The following is a 21,134-nucleotide window of genomic DNA, read 5'->3' as shown; positions in this document are numbered from 1 at the left end:
TTGTGAATTCAAGAGCTCAAGGTCAGTAAATGAAAAGAAATATTGCCTCAATTTAGCCGTGGATCTCTGTCATGTGCCTACTTAATTGCGCTCGCTGTATTACGCCAACGTACGATCAGTTGCGACAGGCGAAACATGTTATACGTACATTATATATGTATGTGCATGGCGGAGCGTTGACGCGAATCAATGACGTGTGAATCAATTTCACTTCCGCTCCGAGCAATTTATTCCGCGCCGATAATTAATATTCATTCCATTCATCATCACTTATACCGTTGTCACATGTGTATATAGAATAATTTTGTGTGTGTAGCGTATTTATATATAAAAAAAACAAACTATTAGTAATAAACAATTATGTGTTATATGTTGAATATATAAGTTTCCTCGGCACGCGTCAAGTGTCTTCGCGAACGTCCATGAGCGATCCATCCTTAGTCGTTAAATCGCTCGCGCATCTTTCAACAGTCTTCATCTTCTTCTCTTGGCATATCCGACCCGATCATCCGCCATGTATACATAAGATCACACACACGCATACTTGTCACTTTATTTTCTCACTCTTTTTATTCTCTATCTTTCCGTTTTATCTGTCGTCAGTAGCCAATCCTCGAATATTACAAGGTGTATACTGACTGTTCCTTTTTTTGTGCAGTATGCCATTTCTTTCTGCGGTGTGTATTAACGCGCGCGTGCGAAACGATTCTGCAAAGCTAAATGCTAAGACTTTATTAACCGCGTGCTGAGAGAAGGACAATCGCGTTTGTAACAGAAGCACTTTTGCTACTGAAGTTTCACTCTCGCATGAATTTAATTAACAAATTAAATTTAACTTATTCAAAGCGCTTTATTCTCGTGTTTCACAAAAACAAAATTAAACAAATAAATGCGGAATGTACGATATTATCAATGAATGTTAACTTAGAATTTCCGATAATTTTTATCATAATTAGTATAATCAGTATGCATCTTCTCTCGGCATGCATCATTGCGTCGCGCTAGCCTTGTCATTATGCGACATATCAGCTGTATCTACTCACTGTAAATTATTCAAAACGTATTTTTATATAATTTGACTCGTGATTGACGCATTCAGGAGCGTATCCAGCTAGCCTGAACTAGATGTCATTTAGTTTTCGTTGCCTGCCTTGCACGTGGCAATGTTTGTCGCTCGTTTCCATGTTCAGCGTAAAAGAAAGTTAATTATTAAATAATTGTTTGCATTGTAGAATCTTAAGAATCCGTTTTTTTCTAATTTTATCACTATTTGTCGTTGGCCTACTCCATTTGTAGAGCAGATTAGGTATCAACAAGAAATGTTATTCTCTTTGAAACTTAAAAGCATGGAATGAGATCGAATATTGCCACGTCCGCGAGAATTCCGGTTCGTAGATATGAATCTCGAAGAAAACTCTCTGAATCTCGAGAGAACTCACCGTTTCGCTTCTTCGTCGAGTGCTTCGCTCTCGTCATCGTCATTCTATATTGTCACCCTAAATATAAGACTAGAAATACTTGTATTTTTCAGTCAGTTTAATTCTTAGCTGCGGGAACAATTGAGTTAATAGCAAATAGTTTACCAATTTAGAGTTTAGTTTACCTACCGAAGCCTAGTTCTACACTCATATATACACACACACATATACATACACTCTCTCTGTAAAACTCTATTTTTCCGTATTTTTTGTAAAGCTGAATTTTTGAATTTCATAATTAGGGTGACGATAAAATATTATACAGGGCGTTCCATGCTCATCGCGCTATCTTTCAGACCGTGAATATTTGGAGTTGATTTTTTCTTGATTCGAATTAAATACGAAATTAATTTTATGTTTATGTCAAAGAATTTTATTTTTTGAAACCGAGTTGTCCAAGAATCCATTTAAAAAAAGATATTATATTTATTGTGTTATATTCGCGATTTAATGTGCCATAAAATTTTCACTTTCAATCACAAAACAACAAAGTGAATTTTGTTCTCATCGAGTATTTGGCATACCTTCACGATCCGCGGCTGAAAGGTGACGCGGTAATCCCGGCACACCCCGTATACGCCAAGACCGAGATCGAGCCGAGATCTCACGATCGCGCGTGCTTCGGGTCGGCCCTGCATGGATCATTTTATTAGTGTTTATCGCCCGGCGACGATTAATCGAAAGCGAACCCGACCTCGTAGCAGCCGAGCGTGTACCACGACCTTGACCTCGCCGATCCGATCCGCGATCGCCTGGTCGGCTGGTCGACCCCGCTTCGACCACCGTGCCGAACCATTCAATCAAGAGCGGTGGCATGATTCTGCGCCAGTGAGTGACATTGGCAACGATTGGCTAGGAACTATCGGCGCGGAATTCAGCTGATTCCGCTGGCGCCTGAATCAATCAGATTGATCTTCTGACCGGTGACGATCGCGGATGTGGATCGGTGCGTAGATCAGGTCCTGGTCACGCGGGGACGGACGAGAAATAGCGATTTATGAGGGTGGGTGGGCGAGAGGGAGGGGGAGTTGCGCCGGGGAAACGTTTGTCTGTGCTTGTGACCGTGCTGTTGTAAATTAACCCCCGCCACCTTGCCCGTGACGACTAACATCATATAGCCTAACAATGGGTATCCTTGCAGGTGCCGTACTGCGCCCAATTGGTGAGCAATAGCGCGTGTTGTGTGCATCGGTAATCACGTCACTTCTACCTCACCTATAATCTCTACTACCTGCCTCTTCTCTTCTGTCTTTATTGCTGATTAATGTACTACGACTAACGGAGTGCTCGAGTGCTTTCTCGATCCTCGACCCTCTTCCCTGCTCTGCTCCCGCCTGCTTGGACGATTCTGGCTTGTCTTCTCTTTAGCTGACTTACGTCTTTTCTTTCTCTCTGTCTCTCTCCTTGTGCCTCTTCAAGATCTCCAGATCTCGCACCTTTGCTCGGTACCGTAGTTCTTTTTCTACTTCGTCCTCTTTTTCGTCTTGTCCTACGTTTTGGGACCCTCTGGTCTCTCACGTTGATCGCCGCACGCTGATCACCAAGAATTTTGTTTTCACTTGACGGTGGATATATAAATGTCTCGCGAGCACGGAGCATGTGTATCAAGCCGCGTTTTATGAAGAGTGTTCTCGATGTGAAGTCGACGATTCTCCGATCTGAAAACTAAGGGAATTGAAATTAATTTGTTTAATACTAAGATATAATCGTCATTGCTTTGGATTCATCTTGTCATTTCCGTTCCGTCCAAAGCTCTTAAACAGTCCTTATTTAAAGCTTCTTATTAAATATTTTTATTAATTAAGAAACTGTCTCTACGCAGAAATTTGTGCATCCCTTCGTTCAAGATCGCGTTCGCGCGATTCATTGACGGATCGAACGAGAACACAGCGTATCGCGTTAACTCGCCCGTGTGACGGCCGACTGCACGTTTTGGAAATCTGCATGCGTCGACGCATCCCTCACGCATTCTACTCTCTATTCCCCACGACATGCGTTGCGCACCACCCCCTCTGATCTTTGATTTACGCACACTCTGAGACGCACGGTCGTTCATGCAAAAAGATAAAAGAGAAGGCGATCCGTTCGGTCGGCGGGTCTTTCTCGTGTCGATCGAGGAGCATGGCGCACGAGGTGGCAGACACACACACACACACATGTGCACACAACACATTTATGGACTGGATTCGCGACTGTATCTGTTTGTGTCACTTTTTTCTCTTTTTTTTTCAATTTTTTAATCGGATCGTTGTCGCACCTGAGCCTCCACTGCACCCTCCTCTGATCTGCATTCGAGATTCGGTAGAAGCACCATAAAAAGTGTCTTTCTCTCTATCTATCGATTTATCAAGCACCGACTCTGGCAGGATAAAAATGTCTCACACGAAAGCACAAAATACGAGAACGAAAAGATTGAGACTTGAATTATTTTTATGTGAAGAAATTAATACTAGAATTACATTTTAATTGCAAGTTAAATTCATTCATCGAAATTATTAGCTCTTAAATATTATTTTATATTAATAATACAATGCAAATATTGTGCGATTATTACGTGTAGACGTCACAAAAATATCCTGCCAGAATCGTAGCGGAAAGTAGTAGAAACTTAGAGATTTGTCGCCAGGTATCGAAGACATATTATGGAAATTCATTGTTTTGCCCCCCCTTTCGAATGTCAGCATGAGTGTCCTTACAGTTACTGTAATTGTGATCGTAACCACTTACAAGTCATCTTCTTAACCGAGAGAAAAGGATGCCGCTGGTGCGAGGGACGTCACAGGGGAAGTTTCAAGGGAAGTAAATGGGGGTCGGATTCTTGCACGTTGGTTTATTATCTCACCACGGCGGAACTGATGCGGTACTGTTGTACGAAACAATGAATTAACATATTATGTGGACAAGTACCTGTGCTTTTTCACTACAGGTCGGAAAGTCTTGGCGCACAATTAATTACTCTGTTAGTTTTACAAATAAGATCTTGTAAATATCTTTTCCCGATTGAAATCTAATCAAAGTAATATTAAACATATCTTTTGTTATTCTTTTATCACAAGGGGTAACCGTCTTTCTCTTTCTTTTCCCAAATGGTGACCAAGAAATCTCTTCGTTTCATTCGGAACATTATCGATCAGCTCATCACCAAAAAACAATTTTAAGCTCATGTCTCGTTCTTCATTTTCGATACATCATATTTCGGTCCTTGTCACGCTTTTCGATGTTTCGCGACAGCCAAGACTTTCCCACCCGAAGTCAACGAACTAAGCCGACGACTGCAACAAAAGCACCCGGCTCCCTCCGCCGTGGCTAACCCAGTCTCCCACGAAACTCTCCGTAGGACGGGCAGCTTTGCTGCAGCTACGATTACGGCTGCGCTGGCGATCTGGGCGACGACAAGCAGCAACGTCCTCCAGTCGCTGTTCCTGAGCCTCTCATACGCCATCCATCGGACCTTGTGGTCCAGTCGCTGGTCGACGGTACACCGGAAGCAGCTCTACCAGCGATCACCGGCACACCCGGCACCGCACGCACCATCACCACCGCCGTCACCGCCTCCGTCGCGAGCACCACTTCCCTCGTCTCGTCGCCCTCGCACTACTCGTCATCCTACAGCATCAGCAACGACAACTCCTACAATCTCAGGCAAGCTCACGCAGCAGGCTCGCCCGCCTCGACCACGCGAGCTCAGCAGAGAAACGATTACCATGCCGTCAGGTCGCAGCAACAGCAGCAGCAGCAGCAACAAGCGTCACTTCAGCAATTCGTTGGAGGCTCGACGACGTTGTCGACGGCGTCAGAGCGGTTCGCGGCGTCGTCGGCGACGACGGCGCGAACACCGTCCGATAGGTCGACGTCGTCGCGACGCAGCCAGCTGGCGAACACCGTCGACCGTCACGACGGCACCGCCACCGCTTCTTCCTTTTCCTTTTCATCGTCGTCGTCGTCGTCGTCGTCATTGTCATCGCCGACTCTCGCGATGGTCCTGTCCAGCTCAACGGTCAAGGAGTCCAGTCATCCGGCCACGAGCGTCATCACGCAGATCCGCCAGCTGGTCGGCCACCGTCGCAAGGACGGCAGGAAGTCCATCGTCCTCGACAGTGCCACTTGAGGACCGTGGATCTAAAGGGAGATAGAAAAGGAAGAACCCGACACACTCGGCAAGGCATTCCAGGGGGGGAAAGACCCACGGGGTCACCCATAGTCGCCCGACGCGCGTCGTACGTCTGTCATGTCGTCGGGGAAGCGGGATCGTGGACGATGGAAGCGAGATCGATCAGTTGACGGGGGAGAAAGAAGGGATCATCGGATCAGGACGCTCGCGGAGGGTTGACGTTGCCGCGCTGCCACGCTGAAGGAGATCCGTTCCTGTTTCTGGAGCCTGTTTCCGGAGTCCGTGTCCAGTAATCTCGAGAGCAGTGGTCGCCTCCGGAGTTAGATCGACGATCGCGTCGCTGACCTCGAACTCGCCGAAGCTGTCGAACTCATGTTGGCCTTCGCGAGCGAGGTCACGTCGTTCGCTCTTAAGATCCGGACTCAGCCGGGTTTGTGGCTGAGCTCAAGGAGCACGTGAGCGTACAGGACGTTCACTTTTCTTGAATCTTGAATCGCTCGCTCGGGTTGCGGTGACCCTCTTCGCCTTGGTCATCATCATCATCATCATTATCATCATCATCATCAACATCATCATCAAGTGAGCGGCGCGTCGAGACGCGGCGCCGATGGGGCTTCGAGAGATAATCGGTGCGGGAAATTAAATTGCGTGGTATCAGCGTGAACGACTTGCTGTTAACTGTTAGCTGAAGATCCAATAATCACATTTGGTCACATTGAAATGTTTTTTGTTTTACCGTAAAAATCAAAAGCGTAGATTAATCTATGATAAAAGTGACAGTGTTCGTAATTTGCGTCGATGTGGTAGAGTTTACCTTTCGTGAGTAAATTCAAGATGAAATTTAAAAACGAACAACTTACGAATTGTTCGTTTTCCTTAATTACCGTTTCGTGTACATCCCGAACTTTGCAATTTATATTTTTAAGTCGAAGTCCACGTCAAGCGTAAAAAGATATATAAATGAGACGTTACATAATTTTACATAATCATGTAAAATTTCACAATTAGCACAATTGTAACAAACCGCAATGAGTAATGTACGAGTATGACGGTGGTAGATCATTATATCGTCACAGGCGTAATAGATATTAAAGTAGATGAAAGTTGTGAAATGTTTCCGTAATCCATAAATTGATGGATTCGGAACAAGTTTGAAGCAAATTTGACGACGTTGTCCTCCAGCACTGATTGTCGAACGAAACCGTCTCGTTCTCGTGGCCCCCGGGGATCCGAGCATGATCGAGCGAACCGAGGGCGCAGATTCGCTTTCGCAAAAATAAAAAAATACTTCTCTCGCGTATTTGATTGAACAAGTAGCGCACAATATTTGGGCCTTATAAAGTAAATTGTTGATGTTCCGCTAAAAACCACATAGACACTTGTATGTATGTATGTATGTAAGCGGCGGCGAAGCAGGGGCGATATGTACGTTTGTCGTAAGGAATTGACTCCCGGACGAGGGGAGGAGAGACAACACAGAGTGACGTATAAAAAAAGGTAAAACGTATGTATTATATTCTATCGTGTATTATATATGAGTGACCCCGCGAAACCGATATATCTCTTTCCAACCGAACGCACCCTCGACTGTCAGTCGTCGATGGATGACGTAACGCGCACGGGTGACTCCACCACGAAGATGAAAAACGTTCACCGCGGAGGATCATATCTCGCGACGTATCGGCGATATGAGGCTCCGCGGAGCGTACGGAATCATCGTAGCGCGTGTGTCCGGCGATAAAGGTAGCTACGCTTGAGGGAGGATACTTTTAAGGACAATAGAATAGACGCGACGCCTTCAATTCTGGGGAGGGTACCTGATCTATCTTCTGAGGGTCGAAGGATTCGGTTTGACTCATGTCATCCCCCGTCATCCCGCGGGAAACGAAACCTATGCTCGATTCACAGCGCTCGAACATGTCGAAGTGTGTCATTGAGGGACATCTCCTGACTCGCACAGAATGATGATCATTTTTTTTAACTGGCTGAAATCATCACCTGTGCCAATCGCTCACCATTCGGGCTCTGGGCGAAGTACAATAAGGCGCAATAAATTAAACATGTTCGGTTCTTATCACGATTGTACAACCTAATTATTTCCGTCGAATCTGATTAAATGGGCTTAAGTAAGAGGGTGTTTTCGCGAGTATGTCGCACGTTATAGTTCAGAGGTCACTGAGGAGGATCCAGCCCTTCGTGAATCTTCCTCGCACAGAGGTAAAGATTGAACATGTCCGCCGTTTTTTGACAATTTTTCGCAGCGGAAGCTGGAAGAATCTTTGCACATAAGTCTCGTGATGAAGTACGCAGAGCTGACGGAATTTCAAGCTTTTGCCTATGATGGGTAATTTAATCCTCTCGGTGTTAGGTCCCAAAAAAGATTATCGGCCCTTCAGCATTTCGGTCGTTCTCAAGGTGTGCATACGCAAGGAAATTCGGTTCTTACAAATGTAAGACAGATGATTTTCGTAGCGTTCGTAATCGCATTCATGAAACGGGCATTTGTTTATTTTTTTATTTTTCAAAATGTACAGTCATAGGCACAGAGGTTGCGACACTTTTTTTTTACCCGAGTTTATGAACACGCAATCAAACTCAGGATGCGAATCACTGTGACGCGCACATGTAACTGTGTTACACATGTATACGCAAATTTGACAACTTCATGATCGTTCATCGAGTAGGCGCGCGTCACAGTGATTCGCATCCTGAATTTGATTGCGTGTTCATAAACTCAGTTAAAAAAAAAGTGTCGCAACCTCTGTGCCTATGACTGTACGGGCAGAGATACGGAAGAATATAACGAGTCAAGCGATAACGATAATCACATGGAAGTACCGATTCTCAGAGGTATCATTTCCGCCTTCTGTTCTCTCTCTCAGTAATTTTCTAGCCGTTGATCAATATGCTACCGACCGCCGTGTTATTTCACGCATTCACACAGAGCGATCTTACGGAGCGATCAAAATTTGTCGAGATCCTACCGCGGACATTCGCGATCCGCATGAAACACGAAAGCGCTCGTCGAGTTTGTGGTCCACCCTCACCTGATTGACGTGACACTCGAGGTCGTCACGATTCAAGCGTAGCACCGAAATAATTGACCGGACCGAAGGCTCACAGCTCGCCTTCCGGCAATTAGCCTAAGCGATGTTAATTGTACCCGAGATAATCGGGGACGCGCGAGGACACACTTAGCCCACCTAATCTTAGGGAGTACGTTCTAGCCGTAACCGTGATGAAGAAGGGCCTAGCTAATCGTAATCGTTAAACTCCGAGCGACGAGCGGGGAGGAATTGCGAAGCTTTTCGTCCTGACGCGATTATAGGGCCTCCCCTTAATATATAGTTGTCAGTCGGACACACCCCGGATGACGCAAACGTGCCCGGCTAGCTCGAACGTTTCTTTATCTCGCTCAACCCAACACGACCACTACGATTACATTCCTCCTTGATTAACAATAAGTAGGCACTAATGAGAGAAAATATAAATATATAAATAAAGAAATGAGAATATGTGCATACGGGATGCTCCGCTACTTGCACCTGTCTCTTTCGTGGATTCTTTGCACGTGCAGCTTTTGTATACTTTAATTCTGAATATCTCAACGATGAAATTTTCCATCAGAATTCTATTTAAATAGAATCTTTAAATAGAATAGAATCTGTACACACATGTATAAGTAATAGCAAAACGTAAATATGTTCACCACAAATTGTAATCTAGAAGCTGTATTGAATGATTTGACATTTAAAGAAAAATTCGTTTATTTCATCAAAGATCCGCTGAAAGGAAGTAAAATAGCGGGGTATATCCTTTTCTCTCTTCCCCTCCTTCTCTCTCTCTTTCTGCACACACACGTACACATATATTCATATAATAATTATACACACAAATATTTGGAATGTATAATAATGCGAAATACATAGTTAACGTGGGTGTATACATGTACATACCTACGCATGTATACACGAAGACACACAGAAGAATGCATGATGAAGAGAGGGATAACAGGGGGGAAGGAAGTTTAGCTTGTAATTAAGTAGGACGTAACGCAAATCTCCGGACCGCTATTAGCATTCATGAAAAAGAAAAAGAGAGCTTCGAGGTATCCAAGGACTCAGCGGTAATTGTTCGTTCAATGTGCAATAATTTAATAATAACACCACGCTTAATTTATAATGGACTAATTGGAATCGAAGCGACGCTACCGCGTCTCGTCGTGACCGGATGGATAATTACGCAAAGGAAAAGAATGGAAACTCTAAACCAGAGAATAATAATTATGTAAAGAATTGACATTAATCTCTCTGGCTCAAATTAATCAGCGATACGATAATAAAACGCTCATAATTTATTAGAAAGTTTTCGAGAAATCTGTGAGAAAATAGGAAAATGTTGAATAAAATTTCCGTAACGGTTATACTGCTTATGACAATACAAAATAATACTGACAGTATATTCAGACCTTCCGATTTGGAATGCCACGAACCTTTAATAATTTAACGATATATCATTAAATTTTTAATAATTTAATATCAATTTTGTATATGTCTGTGTACTTCAAAGGAATTTGACGAGTCATTACAAGTTTTGTATCTCAATGTTAAGTATTTTAATAATTAGTTTAGACAACCAGATTGATATACTTTAAAAAAAATATACTAAGATTTTCTTATCTATATATATTTTTTATTATTTAATGCCTCATTGATACAGTGTTTTATTTGTTCACAAAATTTATATTATGATATTTACAATATGTAATTATAGAGATGCTAATGTTTCAAAATCTTAATTTCCTATCTTTTCCTGGTAAAACTCAAGCTTTCCAAATACAAAATTTCTATCATATTTCACCTTTTTTAACAAACTGCGTTATCTATATAGGAACATTAGAGAGAAAGTATATTATTTTTCCAAAATTCTGAAAAGATATTTTATTATCGGTTAAAATAATTACATAAAAGATAAAAACTAGTATTGCAAATAATTAAATAATAAACCAAATACGAAATATATACAAATAATTGTAAATAATTACATAGTAATGCCAAAAAATACAAATTAACATGATATTATATGAAACAATAGATATTTTTAACATTATTATTTTTAACTGATAATACAGGATATCTTTTCGAGATTTTATAAATCTGTTTTGCAGATCGTAATTTCAATGTTACTTAATTTTATTGTAAATTTAATAAGGATACCAATTTATATACGTACAATTCATAAATTGAACAAATTATTATCAAAATTGTATATCGTGTCATCGCCAAATCGATAAAACGGATAAATTCTTGTTAAAATTAAAAATAAGAAATTTTAGAAGAAACGGGAATCAATATTAAATCAATAATAAAATCGAAGGTATTTGCATTTTCGAGAACGGAAGACAAATGAGACAAAAATATAAAGGAAATAAATGTGCGACGGTATGATGAAACGAAACGGGGAGAAATTCGGATTCAAGGGATACAAACGACGACGAGCAACACTTGCGACTACACAGTTGAAACATATACGAAAGAGAAGATAGCTCATTATATCTCATAAGTAATTTTCGCGATTGGAACTACTGATAGAAAATTAATGGACTTGTCGGAAGAGTGAAATATCTTCACTCATCTTTTCTTTGCAAAATTACTCAATGAATCTTCTCAGTGAATCAAACAATAAAATGATAAACAGGGTTCGATTTATAACATAATCCATTTAATATCTTTTAATTCTGTTTCATCAATTGCACCTGCTATTGTCGATACAGCAACTGCACTGTCCGTGAATCCCAATAAATTTTTAACAACAAATTTTACGATGGGATATAATGAGGTATGCTTCGCGCCTCTTAAGCACCTCGTACATATGCAGAGAAGAATAGCGTGAACGACGCGGACGCGCCGATACGTTGAAAAAGAAGGATTAGATTAGACGAGAAGAATAATAATTATGTAATAGTTATTATGATATAATATATTATACATAATAATATTAATTATTAATAGTAATAATAACAATAATAATAAATAATGTTACTCTGATTGTATATAGTTCTGTAATGTTATAGTATATCATATTTAGGAAGGGCGAACATATATTATAATTAATTAAACACTTCACACCCACAACCGAGGACGTGCGTACGCGCGGGACGATCGATAGCGATTAATCGTATGGTCTTAACTATTTACGAACGAGAACGAGCGAAGGAAAAAGAGAACTAAATTGTACGAATCCACATAGCAAGGAGCAAGCGATGAGAAAAAGGGAGGATAGTCAAAGAGGCACTAAAACATTGCCGGCCGTTATGCTACCTCGCGCGCAATGAAGTTCAAGAGCGTTTTCTCGTTGTTCATTCGAAATGTATTTTCTGTAAAAAGTCTAGTCTCGCAGCTCCCAGTCTATACTTTCTAAAAATTCTTTACGTTCCAGTTCCTAATTGTTTCTTTCGACGCGACGCTGTTGGCTTGAACAGCACGAGCGCATTAATGGTCGGTGTTTAGTACCACGAAGGGCACGGATAAATTAGGATTAAAGTTTAGTCTACATCATTTTTATTTGACGAATTATATAATATTGCCCCAAAAATTCAAATTATTTTCATTATTTAATAATGCAATTAATTTCGTAAGATTTCCACGAGCTGCAATTTACTCTTCAGGACGCAAGATCTCTCTCCCGTAATTTAAGTACTTGATTCAGTAATTTCTAATCTCATGTTTTATTGATGATGATACTTATTTTATCTCGTCATTTTTATTATGTCATGTTTCTAAGTTCTTTTTAAATAACTGATGTACAGTTGTGAATTTTTATGTAAGGATTTATATAAGAATTTATATAAAAATTCCCAAAGTAAATTATAATTGCATAGAAAAAAGACTTTACTCTTTTTATTCTGTGCTCTTCGGATATTATTCAATTATATTGTAAGTAAACATATGACCTAATGTATTATTGATACACGTGTAAGAGATTGAACGGTGGGTGACTGAAGACATCTAAGCGTTTATCGATCGATGAAGAGTGAGGTTGACGAGAAAGATCAATTAATCAATTAATGTTGTATACTACGTGAACTCAATAAGTAATCAGCATAAAATTGATCTTGGCGAAGAGATCTAGAAACTAGCTTTATCCCACGAAGTGAAAATTGGAAAAATCTCACCGCCAGGACAAGATATGCATCACGCGCAAAAACTTTTATACGACTTGGAGAACTTGTTTCTTGTGTGTAATAATCGTTAATCAAAGAAAGACTCTTGCGACGAATGTACGTGTTGATTTAACACGAGTTACAAACGGCAATAATTATTTCGACTCGTCTGCTGACACGAGAGTGTCTTTTCGAAGGGAAAAACATACGAAACAACTAAATTATTGACATGAAACATCCAAAAGTCAAATAACATTCAATCAAACGTTCGAGTCAATTAGTTCTAACGAATATATAATAATTTCGATTGCGAGAAACTATACCACCAAGATATTGACCTCATATTGAAGGACACACCTGAGAATATATATGTCGGCCTCTTCGAATTAGGAAACTATAAATTTACCTAGTAAGGAGATATTTTTAGACAGGGATAGGTAGAGCGATAGATAGATCGATACTTAAAATCAGGGCGGCGATAGACAGAGCCAACAATTCGCGTATTATAGTGGATTTATATGTATATAATATTCATCTCTACTACCCCATGTCTCGGAGCTTAACTCTGACAAACGGATTTGACGAATGTACTCTTCGTGAACCCAATCACTTCTTGATGCAAAGTGTGGACAGTCAATACAATCGTTTCTCTGTTTGAGTATCTTCTACTATGCGCAATCTTTGACTAGCCTAATAATTAAAATCAAATGGTCGAAATATTTTATCAATCGGTGCACTTTGAGGATTACGGAAGTACGACGAAGGAAGATACTCTCAAGAGAATGAATAATCCTCGCAAAAGGCGGAAGTAATAATTAATAATTACGTGAATAGAGAAGGTTCAGAAGAGTTTCAAGTTTCAAGAAAAATAATCGATCGTTTCACTTTGCATGATGATTAAGTAAATGATCGTTTGTACAATCCGGTGGAAGCTTTTACGCGTGCCTCGTACGATCATGTTACCATCAGTGCAAATAATATTAATATGAAACTACAAAATGACACAATTGATGACAGTTTTAGCAGGCCAAGGCACTGTAGACAGTAATCAGGAGCACATTCAAAATTTCGTAGTTACTCTATTTAATATTAACAAGCATTGTTACGTCTGACTACTAACGATACGCCTAATCGATTATCAAGAGTAATTGCTACAACGACTATTAATAAGCGTTTGTTGCGGGATGCGAGATTCGCTATTGGAATCCACTATTTCTAGTTCACTTTTCTTACCTCGACTTTGTCTACCACACTCTCAGAAGAGGATACAATACGATGGAAGTTATTCTCATTGTTCTAACGAAGTGGAGGATAATCTTCTGTCATACGGCGAGACTACTTACCGTTAGTAGTGGTTGGCATTATCGTCACTGCCGGGTCTCTCAAATATCGCCGCTTGTCACATTAAATTACGTTAGTTACGAACGAATCGATCAGGGTACAAAACGATCGTTATCTCATCGGAGAAAATTGGGAAGCAAATATTTCGGTCAAATTTCGAGCGTGAAATAATTATCAGTCAATTAGGAATCAGAATCGGAGAGACTACTTTTTATTGGAAAGCTATTAGTAACATTGAAATTCGTACGACTGATGTGATTTCACAAATATCCAAGCATTATTTGCTTAATATTTAAGATTTGCTTATAACAATAATCACGAGTAATTAATATTCTTTATTATCATTTAAGAAGTAGTGAATTACTTTACATTAAACTGCTCGAACGTAGTGGATTGTCGGCGGATTAAGATGCAGAAGATACTTTTCTCCGAGGAGACAAAATGCAAAACAAAGTTAAGCAGTGCTACTATATATAACGTTACTAGTATACTATTCTATTCTATACTATGTCGAACACATGTATCGTTGCCATTTTCATACGATCATCAGTCGCGACGATCACTCTGTAGTTACGGTTGTCGTACGGATAACTGTATAAAATACAAGCGAGACGGACAAATTATCCAGAGCTGCGTCTGCACCATTCTTGCACAGGTGCACTCCATCTCGGTGATGTGATGTCGGAAAATTCTGACTCCTTTTACGAAAACATCGATAAATTTAATCGACACATACACACACACACATACACACATCTGTTATATGTTTCAATAAGAATATAATTTATATAATAAGAAACTTTATTTAAGGAAGGTTGTTTAAAACACAATTTCACATGATTTCATACGAATCGAACTGTATGATCGACATCGAGCAATTAAGTGCTGTCGACAATTGTCATGCATAATTATGGTTCATTAATTTCTCAACTTAAGTTATTTAATTATAAACATAATGTGTACATAGCGACGCGCACGACTTGTCTTTTATTAGTCGGTTTCAGGTATGGATAATTACATTTACATTCACGATTATGACGAGGCGATGTTTTGTGTCATGAATTCTAGCCAGCTCTCTTGATCTTGCCGACAATTAATTATCATATCACCAGAGAGTGCGAAGTTATCAATTAACTGGTCTCACGCCTCCTCCCTTCTTCCATCTCTCCCTACATCGCTAGATGAGTCTCTTCGAGTGAACGAACTTTTGGCCAGCTTGGAATCGCCATATTGTAATTGTATTTGCATAAAACAAAATAACCGTCGGTCGCGGGCTTCACGCAGAAAGGTGATTAAAGAAAAAAAAATACAAATCTTGGATTTTCGCAAGACATTGGAAATCTTGTAAGAAAGCGCGTCGTGATTGTCGCCGATCGATCGAAACAATGATCGCCAATTTATATAAATAGACGCAGTATTGAAAATATTATAAAAAAAGTAAAATTTTGTTCCTCGGTGGCGAATTAACTACGAGCTATTTACAAAGCGACTGCATAATTCTCGATTAATTCTCTTTTACTGCCATTATCTTATTAATGGTGCAATCGAATAATTATGCAATGTATTGCGTCACTCGGGAATTCAATACTTTGCGACAAATGATAAACGACGTTATCTAACGATAAGAACGTTATCTGTCATCGTGTCATCGCTGTCATAATATTCTTATGCGTTGTTTAAACGGTGAAATGCGTTGGTAAAATGAATGATATCTGTGTGCGATTTACACGTGTAATCACGATTGATAATCTAATTTATTATTTATAAGTGTCACATATCTGAATTTCATATCTTAATCATTTTGAGAGAGACACAAGGGGAATGTTCTAACTTTATCAGTAAATGTTTCCTGGGTTTTTTAAAAATAATTTGACGCGACGTCCTACTGTATCGCCACTTCTAGGAGTGCGTTAGCGAGGGCCTACCCTTTCGTACGGGACATTTCATCGCAGATCTAGGAAAAACCGAACTGTCCTGAATCGATCCGTCGATCACGGCGACGTTCTCCACGCTTCCACGCTTGTTGTGCGACGAATGTTTCTATGTACGTGTACAACATTACCCGATAGCCTACGAATTGCTGTGTGACGAGTCGCGCCGTGTAGAGATGTAAGGGGGTTCATCTTGTCTAGTCAGGTTTACAGGTAAATAAGTTTTGTCATTTAGTCATTTTCTCTTTTATCGCTGTGAATACGTAAGACTCCTTTGTTTTCTTCGTCGAGGATCCGAAGCGAGCGGACGAAGCTGATGATGATTTCCGTACGTCGAAAGACGACGAGGACGACGATTAAGCGTACGATGCGATTGTCCATATTAATGTATCGCTATTAATTGCTATTATTATTTTTATTATTATTAATTTGTCATTATTATTATTATTATTATTATTATTATTATTATTAGTACTGATCATTACGGTTACGATTATTATTACCGATTATTAATTACTACCGCTACGGTCATATAATACCTTTGTAAATGAGAATCAAGACACTGACGGCTTAGGGAAAAGAAAACTTAATAAATTGAAATTCTATTAACCCAAAGGCGTCCGATCTTCATTTAAACTCCTTTTATCCCAGAGAGTTCCCCGTAACGAAGCGAAATATTGTATATGGAAATTAAACGAACGAAGGTAAGCCGAGAATAGTGCATGGATGTTTGGATAACTGTAACTTTTCTGCTTCGTTGTTTCTTACTAATTTACATAAATTGTATCTCCTGCTTGTACGTGCCGGTCTAAAAATATTTTTATGTAAAACTGATCACAATGTGAATCATGAGGTTCTTTGTAAAGAGATCTCTGAGCTGATAAATGTAGCGAGTTTTTAGTTGGATCTCCTACATCAGCGATACATTATCATGAATAATTTTAAAATCCATTATGGTAAGAATGAATGTTGTTTATTATTCGTTACTTTGAATTTATATTATTAAGTTTATCTACAATTAGCATTGAGCGCATATATAATATACAATGTACAATGTCTTTCTCCTTTTTAAAACTTCCTAAAAGAAACTGTTTCACATGCTCAAGCTAAATGAGCAATTTTAAATTCTTGATTAATGCGAGTGTCGGTAAATATAATTATGGTTTATTGATGTGAATTATTTATATGTATGAATTATGTGCGAATATCCATATATTTGTGTTTTCTTTTTAGATCCTATTTAGATCTCTCTCAGCAACTGATAATAATGATTGTTGATCATGAAGATTCCTGATTTCTGACCGAAATAATTTTACGGAATTAAATATTTAGATATCTCTTTTAAGTCCTTGAATTGATAAACGGTATACTTTGATATACAATTTTAGCGAAATAGTAGTAATTTTATGTGAATATGACTCTTCAAATTCGTTATCAGTCACGTGTCTGTTTAACAATCTTTCTTGTCTATCTATTTACAGACACGTGACTGATAACGAATTTGAAGAGTCATATTCACATAAAATTACTACTATTTCGCTAAAATTGTATATCAAAGTATACCGTTTATCAATTCAAGGACTTAAAAGAGATATCTAAATATTTAATTCCGTAAAATTATTTCGGTCAGAAATCAGGAATCTTCATGATCAACAATCATTATTATCAGTTGCTGAGAGAGATCTAAATAGGATCTAAAAAGAAAACACAAATGTATGATATTCACACATAATTCATACATATAAATAATTCACATCAATAAACCATAATTATATTCACCGACACTCGCATTAATCAAGAATTTAGAATTGCTCATTTAGCTTGAGCATGTGAAACAGTTTCTTTTAGGAAGTTTTAAAAAGAAGAAAGACATTGTACATTGTATACTGTACTGTAAATAGATAGACAAGAAAGATTGTTAAACAGTCTTTCTTTTATCATATTTCTTTGAACATTCTGCACCAGACACGATCATACACGAGATAAAGTCGTCACGGAACATATGCAGTAAGACGCAAGCTGCAACTAGCGCAAGACGCATCTACGAGCACGTCCTTCGTCATCGATGATAAAATTCGCAATTATGTATTCCGATATTCTTACTTATGTGAGTTGCATAACTCAGTCGATAGTACGGAGTCAATATTAATGAGATATTACGAAGTCAACGTGCAAAGCTTTCTAAAAATAGTTCTTGTAAATTTGACCGTATCGGAAAATTACGTACAGTCGGTATCAGAGTTAGACTGAAACCGAAGAAATTTTAGAGAAGAAGTGGCACTACAGAACTCGAAGACTTATTCAGTGACCGTCGCGGAACGAGTGCTTCAGCATGTCAAAAATCAAGGATCTCAGCAAGTTTTCAGCGGAAGAACTGGAGGAGTTTTTAATGTCTTTTGACATAGTGTTTTCCGACATTGATGGTGAGTGATGATCGATATTTGCTGATTGCGATCAATTTGGCGGTTACAGTTTGAACGGAGAATTACATGATTATCTGAAACTTGAGAGATAACGTACATCAACAGATAACATATATCAACTTTTGTGTAAAAAACACGTTTTATATCGCGTTATTTTGCGGATAAGACGCAATATAAATTATATTTTCCGTTCTTATTTCATAATATAACTCTATAATCTTAGTATAATATAATATTAATCTAATTTTCTAATTAGATAGTGACATTTTGAGAAGTAGACACTTAGCTGCAATACTTTATTGCAACAGTTTCCAATTAGAAATACTAAACTTCCAGTTAAAAATCTCAGTAATTTCTGGTTAAAAATATCAAACGTCACGTAATACTCTAAAACAATAATTATTTTCTCGAAATAACTTGTTTAGTCAGAAAATAGTGGTATAAATTCTACGTACCACGTGTATCAATCCCATTATTTTTCAGACACAGAGTGCAGTTTGAATTTCGTTATTTTTCATACGTATCGTATGGTGTTAATTTCAGGGTACTTATTTTTCTAATTAACTTTTTCAGGAGTAATTTTTTATCAGGGCGTTCCCATCATAGGTGCTCGTGATTCTTTAAAAAGACTAGAAGAGTTAGGAAAACAAATATATCTAGTGACGAATAATTCTACGTATACAGAGGAAGATTATCATGAGATGTTCGATATACATTCGGTAAATAAATGTTAGCAATATGAATTATATTTTAATAACAATGAAATACTTCATATCTTAAAAGTAACCAAATCATATTATCAAAATTAGTGTTTTTAAGAATACAAACAAACTTTTTTATATTTACAGAACTACATAATTAACCCCATAAAAGTATTTACTTGGTACTTGAAGAAGATTGATTTTCATGGTGAGATACTCGCCTTAGTGTCTACTACGGTTTGGAACACTTTGACAGAGGCAGGATTGCAATTGGTGAAAGTGAATAAAACATGACATAGATAAAGCAGTTGCTTCTCTTCGCTGAGATTTTTATTTTTATTTTTAACTTAATTAATCAGAATAATAATTTTGCACGATACCATGAATTTTGATTTAAAAAGTAGATTTAAATACAGCAACTTTACTTGAATCTGGCAACTGTTTATATAAAAAAACTAAAGCTGATACTAATTTTACTAATTCTGTTTGCTAATCTAGTTACTAATTTTTACAAAAGCAAAAATAAAAAATAAAGAACAACAAGCTACTTTATATATTCTTTTTGCAGCCACAAACTGTTTCACTTTTAAAAAGAGAAGAGGTCATAAAAGAGATTGTAGATCGACCATCTATTAAAGCCGTAATTATTGATTTCGATATTGATTGTAATTGGGTAAAATTAGCTCTAGCTATATCGTGCCTTGGACGCAAGGATGTATTATATCTATCGGGAGCGACGGACGAATGGGCAATCGTAAATGTACAAAATACTGTAATTAAAATTTTAGGTAGGTATTGATACCGTGCAATCATTAAATAATAACATGTTATAAACTTATCTTTATCAGAAATCGTTAATATCTTTTATTATCCGTACTTTATTCTGTACTGTACAGTCTTTTATTATCTTTTATTACCTATAGTAATAAGCAATGGCTTTTATTGCTCGAAAAATTTATTAGCAAGTTTTGTTTTTTCTTAACTTGGCGTTACCTTTTCTTGTTATTAGGCCCCGGACCATTGATAAATCTTATCAATACACAAACTGGAAGGGAACCGCTTATGTGTAGTAAACCCAGTGAAATACTGAAGGAGTATGTATTGGATACGTGCGACGTGACCGATCCCCGAAGATGTTTGTTCATCGGTGACTCGTAAGTAGTTTTTTATTTCATTACAAAAATCAGATATGACGAAATACTCATTAATTAATCAAAATGTATGCTATAAATAAATTCCGATTTGCATGACGTCCATACAATTAACCTATTTGGCTAATTGTTCCGAAAAACCATCTACTAATTTATAAATATAAATGCAGTCTGTATACCGATATGAAGTTTGCCTTTATGTGTGGATTTATGAAACTTCTTGTCGGTACGGGATTGAACAGTTTGAAAGAAGCACAGGAAGAAGACGACGCTTGCCCTGATTACTATCTTTCCAATTTGAATCAGCTATTTGCCGCCTATAAGGATTGAACAACAGTCAGTCAGTGTATTGTCTGTCATAAAGATAACTAATCAACAGTTTATTCTGTGACAAATTATAATTAATCATAATTAATAAATAATTAATCGTTTACAATATCGCTCAGCTTGGTGGCGGCTCGTTTATAAAGAAATATAATAATGTCTATGTGTTATATTATAAATATTATAATATTTATTAATATTTTGGGCTGATCGGAAAGTTTATGCAGATTTTTTCCGGAAAATTTAAACGCAGAACTTTGTACTGAGAATTAATGCAATGTTTTATATTTGAATTTTGTTTAAAAAATGCACATGAACTTATATTAATATTGGGTTAATTGGAAAATCCATGAGCATTGTTTTGATACTTGATATCGTATTAAAATCGTAAAAAATTGTCTGAATAATAAATTTAAATTTTATGCGAGTTTCATATATCGATAACTTTGTAGAGATAATTCGGTATTATATAATAGCAATACAATACACAATTTTATGAAAAATTACTGTGA

General features: G+C 38.1%; 2 protein-coding genes across 5 annotated transcripts in view; both read left to right on the top strand.

Annotated features, from left to right (window-relative positions):
• The window catches only part of LOC105277036 (protein kinase C-binding protein NELL1), a 66,979-nt gene extending 57,137 nt beyond the window's left edge, over positions 1–9,842 (top strand). Inside the window, exons 13-14 of one of the 3 annotated variants that reach the window (XM_026968146.1) lie at positions 2,620–2,640; positions 4,816–9,842. In XM_026968146.1, coding sequence (XP_026823947.1) covers positions 2,620–2,640; positions 4,816–5,586 — 792 coding nt within the window. In that variant the 3' untranslated portion in view covers positions 5,587–9,842. Of the gene's footprint in view, positions 1–2,619; positions 2,670–4,815 lie in introns of all 3 variants that reach the window. The other 2 variants (XM_026968145.1, XM_011335158.3) reach the window with 2 other exon arrangements.
• An 8,114-nt stretch (positions 9,843–17,956) lies between these two features.
• LOC105277029 (4-nitrophenylphosphatase) lies at positions 17,957–21,125 on the top strand. Of its 2 annotated transcripts, none has more exons than XM_011335150.3 (6): positions 17,957–18,446; positions 19,020–19,165; positions 19,295–19,426; positions 19,716–19,935; positions 20,157–20,301; positions 20,541–21,125. In XM_011335150.3, exons 1-6 carry the CDS (start codon positions 18,356–18,358, stop codon positions 20,626–20,628), a joined length of 822 nt encoding a protein of 273 aa, XP_011333452.1. In that variant the 5' UTR covers positions 17,957–18,355; the 3' UTR covers positions 20,629–21,125. The 2 variants fall into 2 exon arrangements, with proteins under 2 accessions (XP_011333452.1, XP_011333451.2); XM_011335149.3 differs by having other exon boundaries at positions 17,976–18,446; positions 20,469–21,125.
• Positions 21,126–21,134: the final 9 nt, after the last annotated feature.

Source organism: Ooceraea biroi, chromosome 3 (assembly GCF_003672135.1).
Source record: "Ooceraea biroi isolate clonal line C1 chromosome 3, Obir_v5.4, whole genome shotgun sequence".
In the NCBI taxonomy this organism is placed as follows: domain Eukaryota; kingdom Metazoa; phylum Arthropoda; class Insecta; order Hymenoptera; family Formicidae; genus Ooceraea; species Ooceraea biroi.
This window is presented reverse-complemented; position numbering and strand designations above follow the sequence as displayed.

What these genes read in the sequence shown, in the direction of transcription:
- LOC105277029 (XM_011335149.3), top strand. Translation starts at nt 18,356, where the DNA reads ATGTCAAAAATCAAGGATCTCAGCAAGTTTTCAGCGGAAGAACTGGAG. An exon ending in CAGGATTGCAATTGGTGAAA is followed by an intron (nt 19,427 to 19,715) that starts GTGAATAAAACA and finishes TTCTTTTTGCAG; the next exon opens with CCACAAACTGTTTCACTTTT. An exon ending in TGTTTGTTCATCGGTGACTC is followed by an intron (nt 20,302 to 20,468) that starts GTAAGTAGTTTT and finishes ATATAAATGCAG; the next exon opens with TCTGTATACCGATATGAAGT.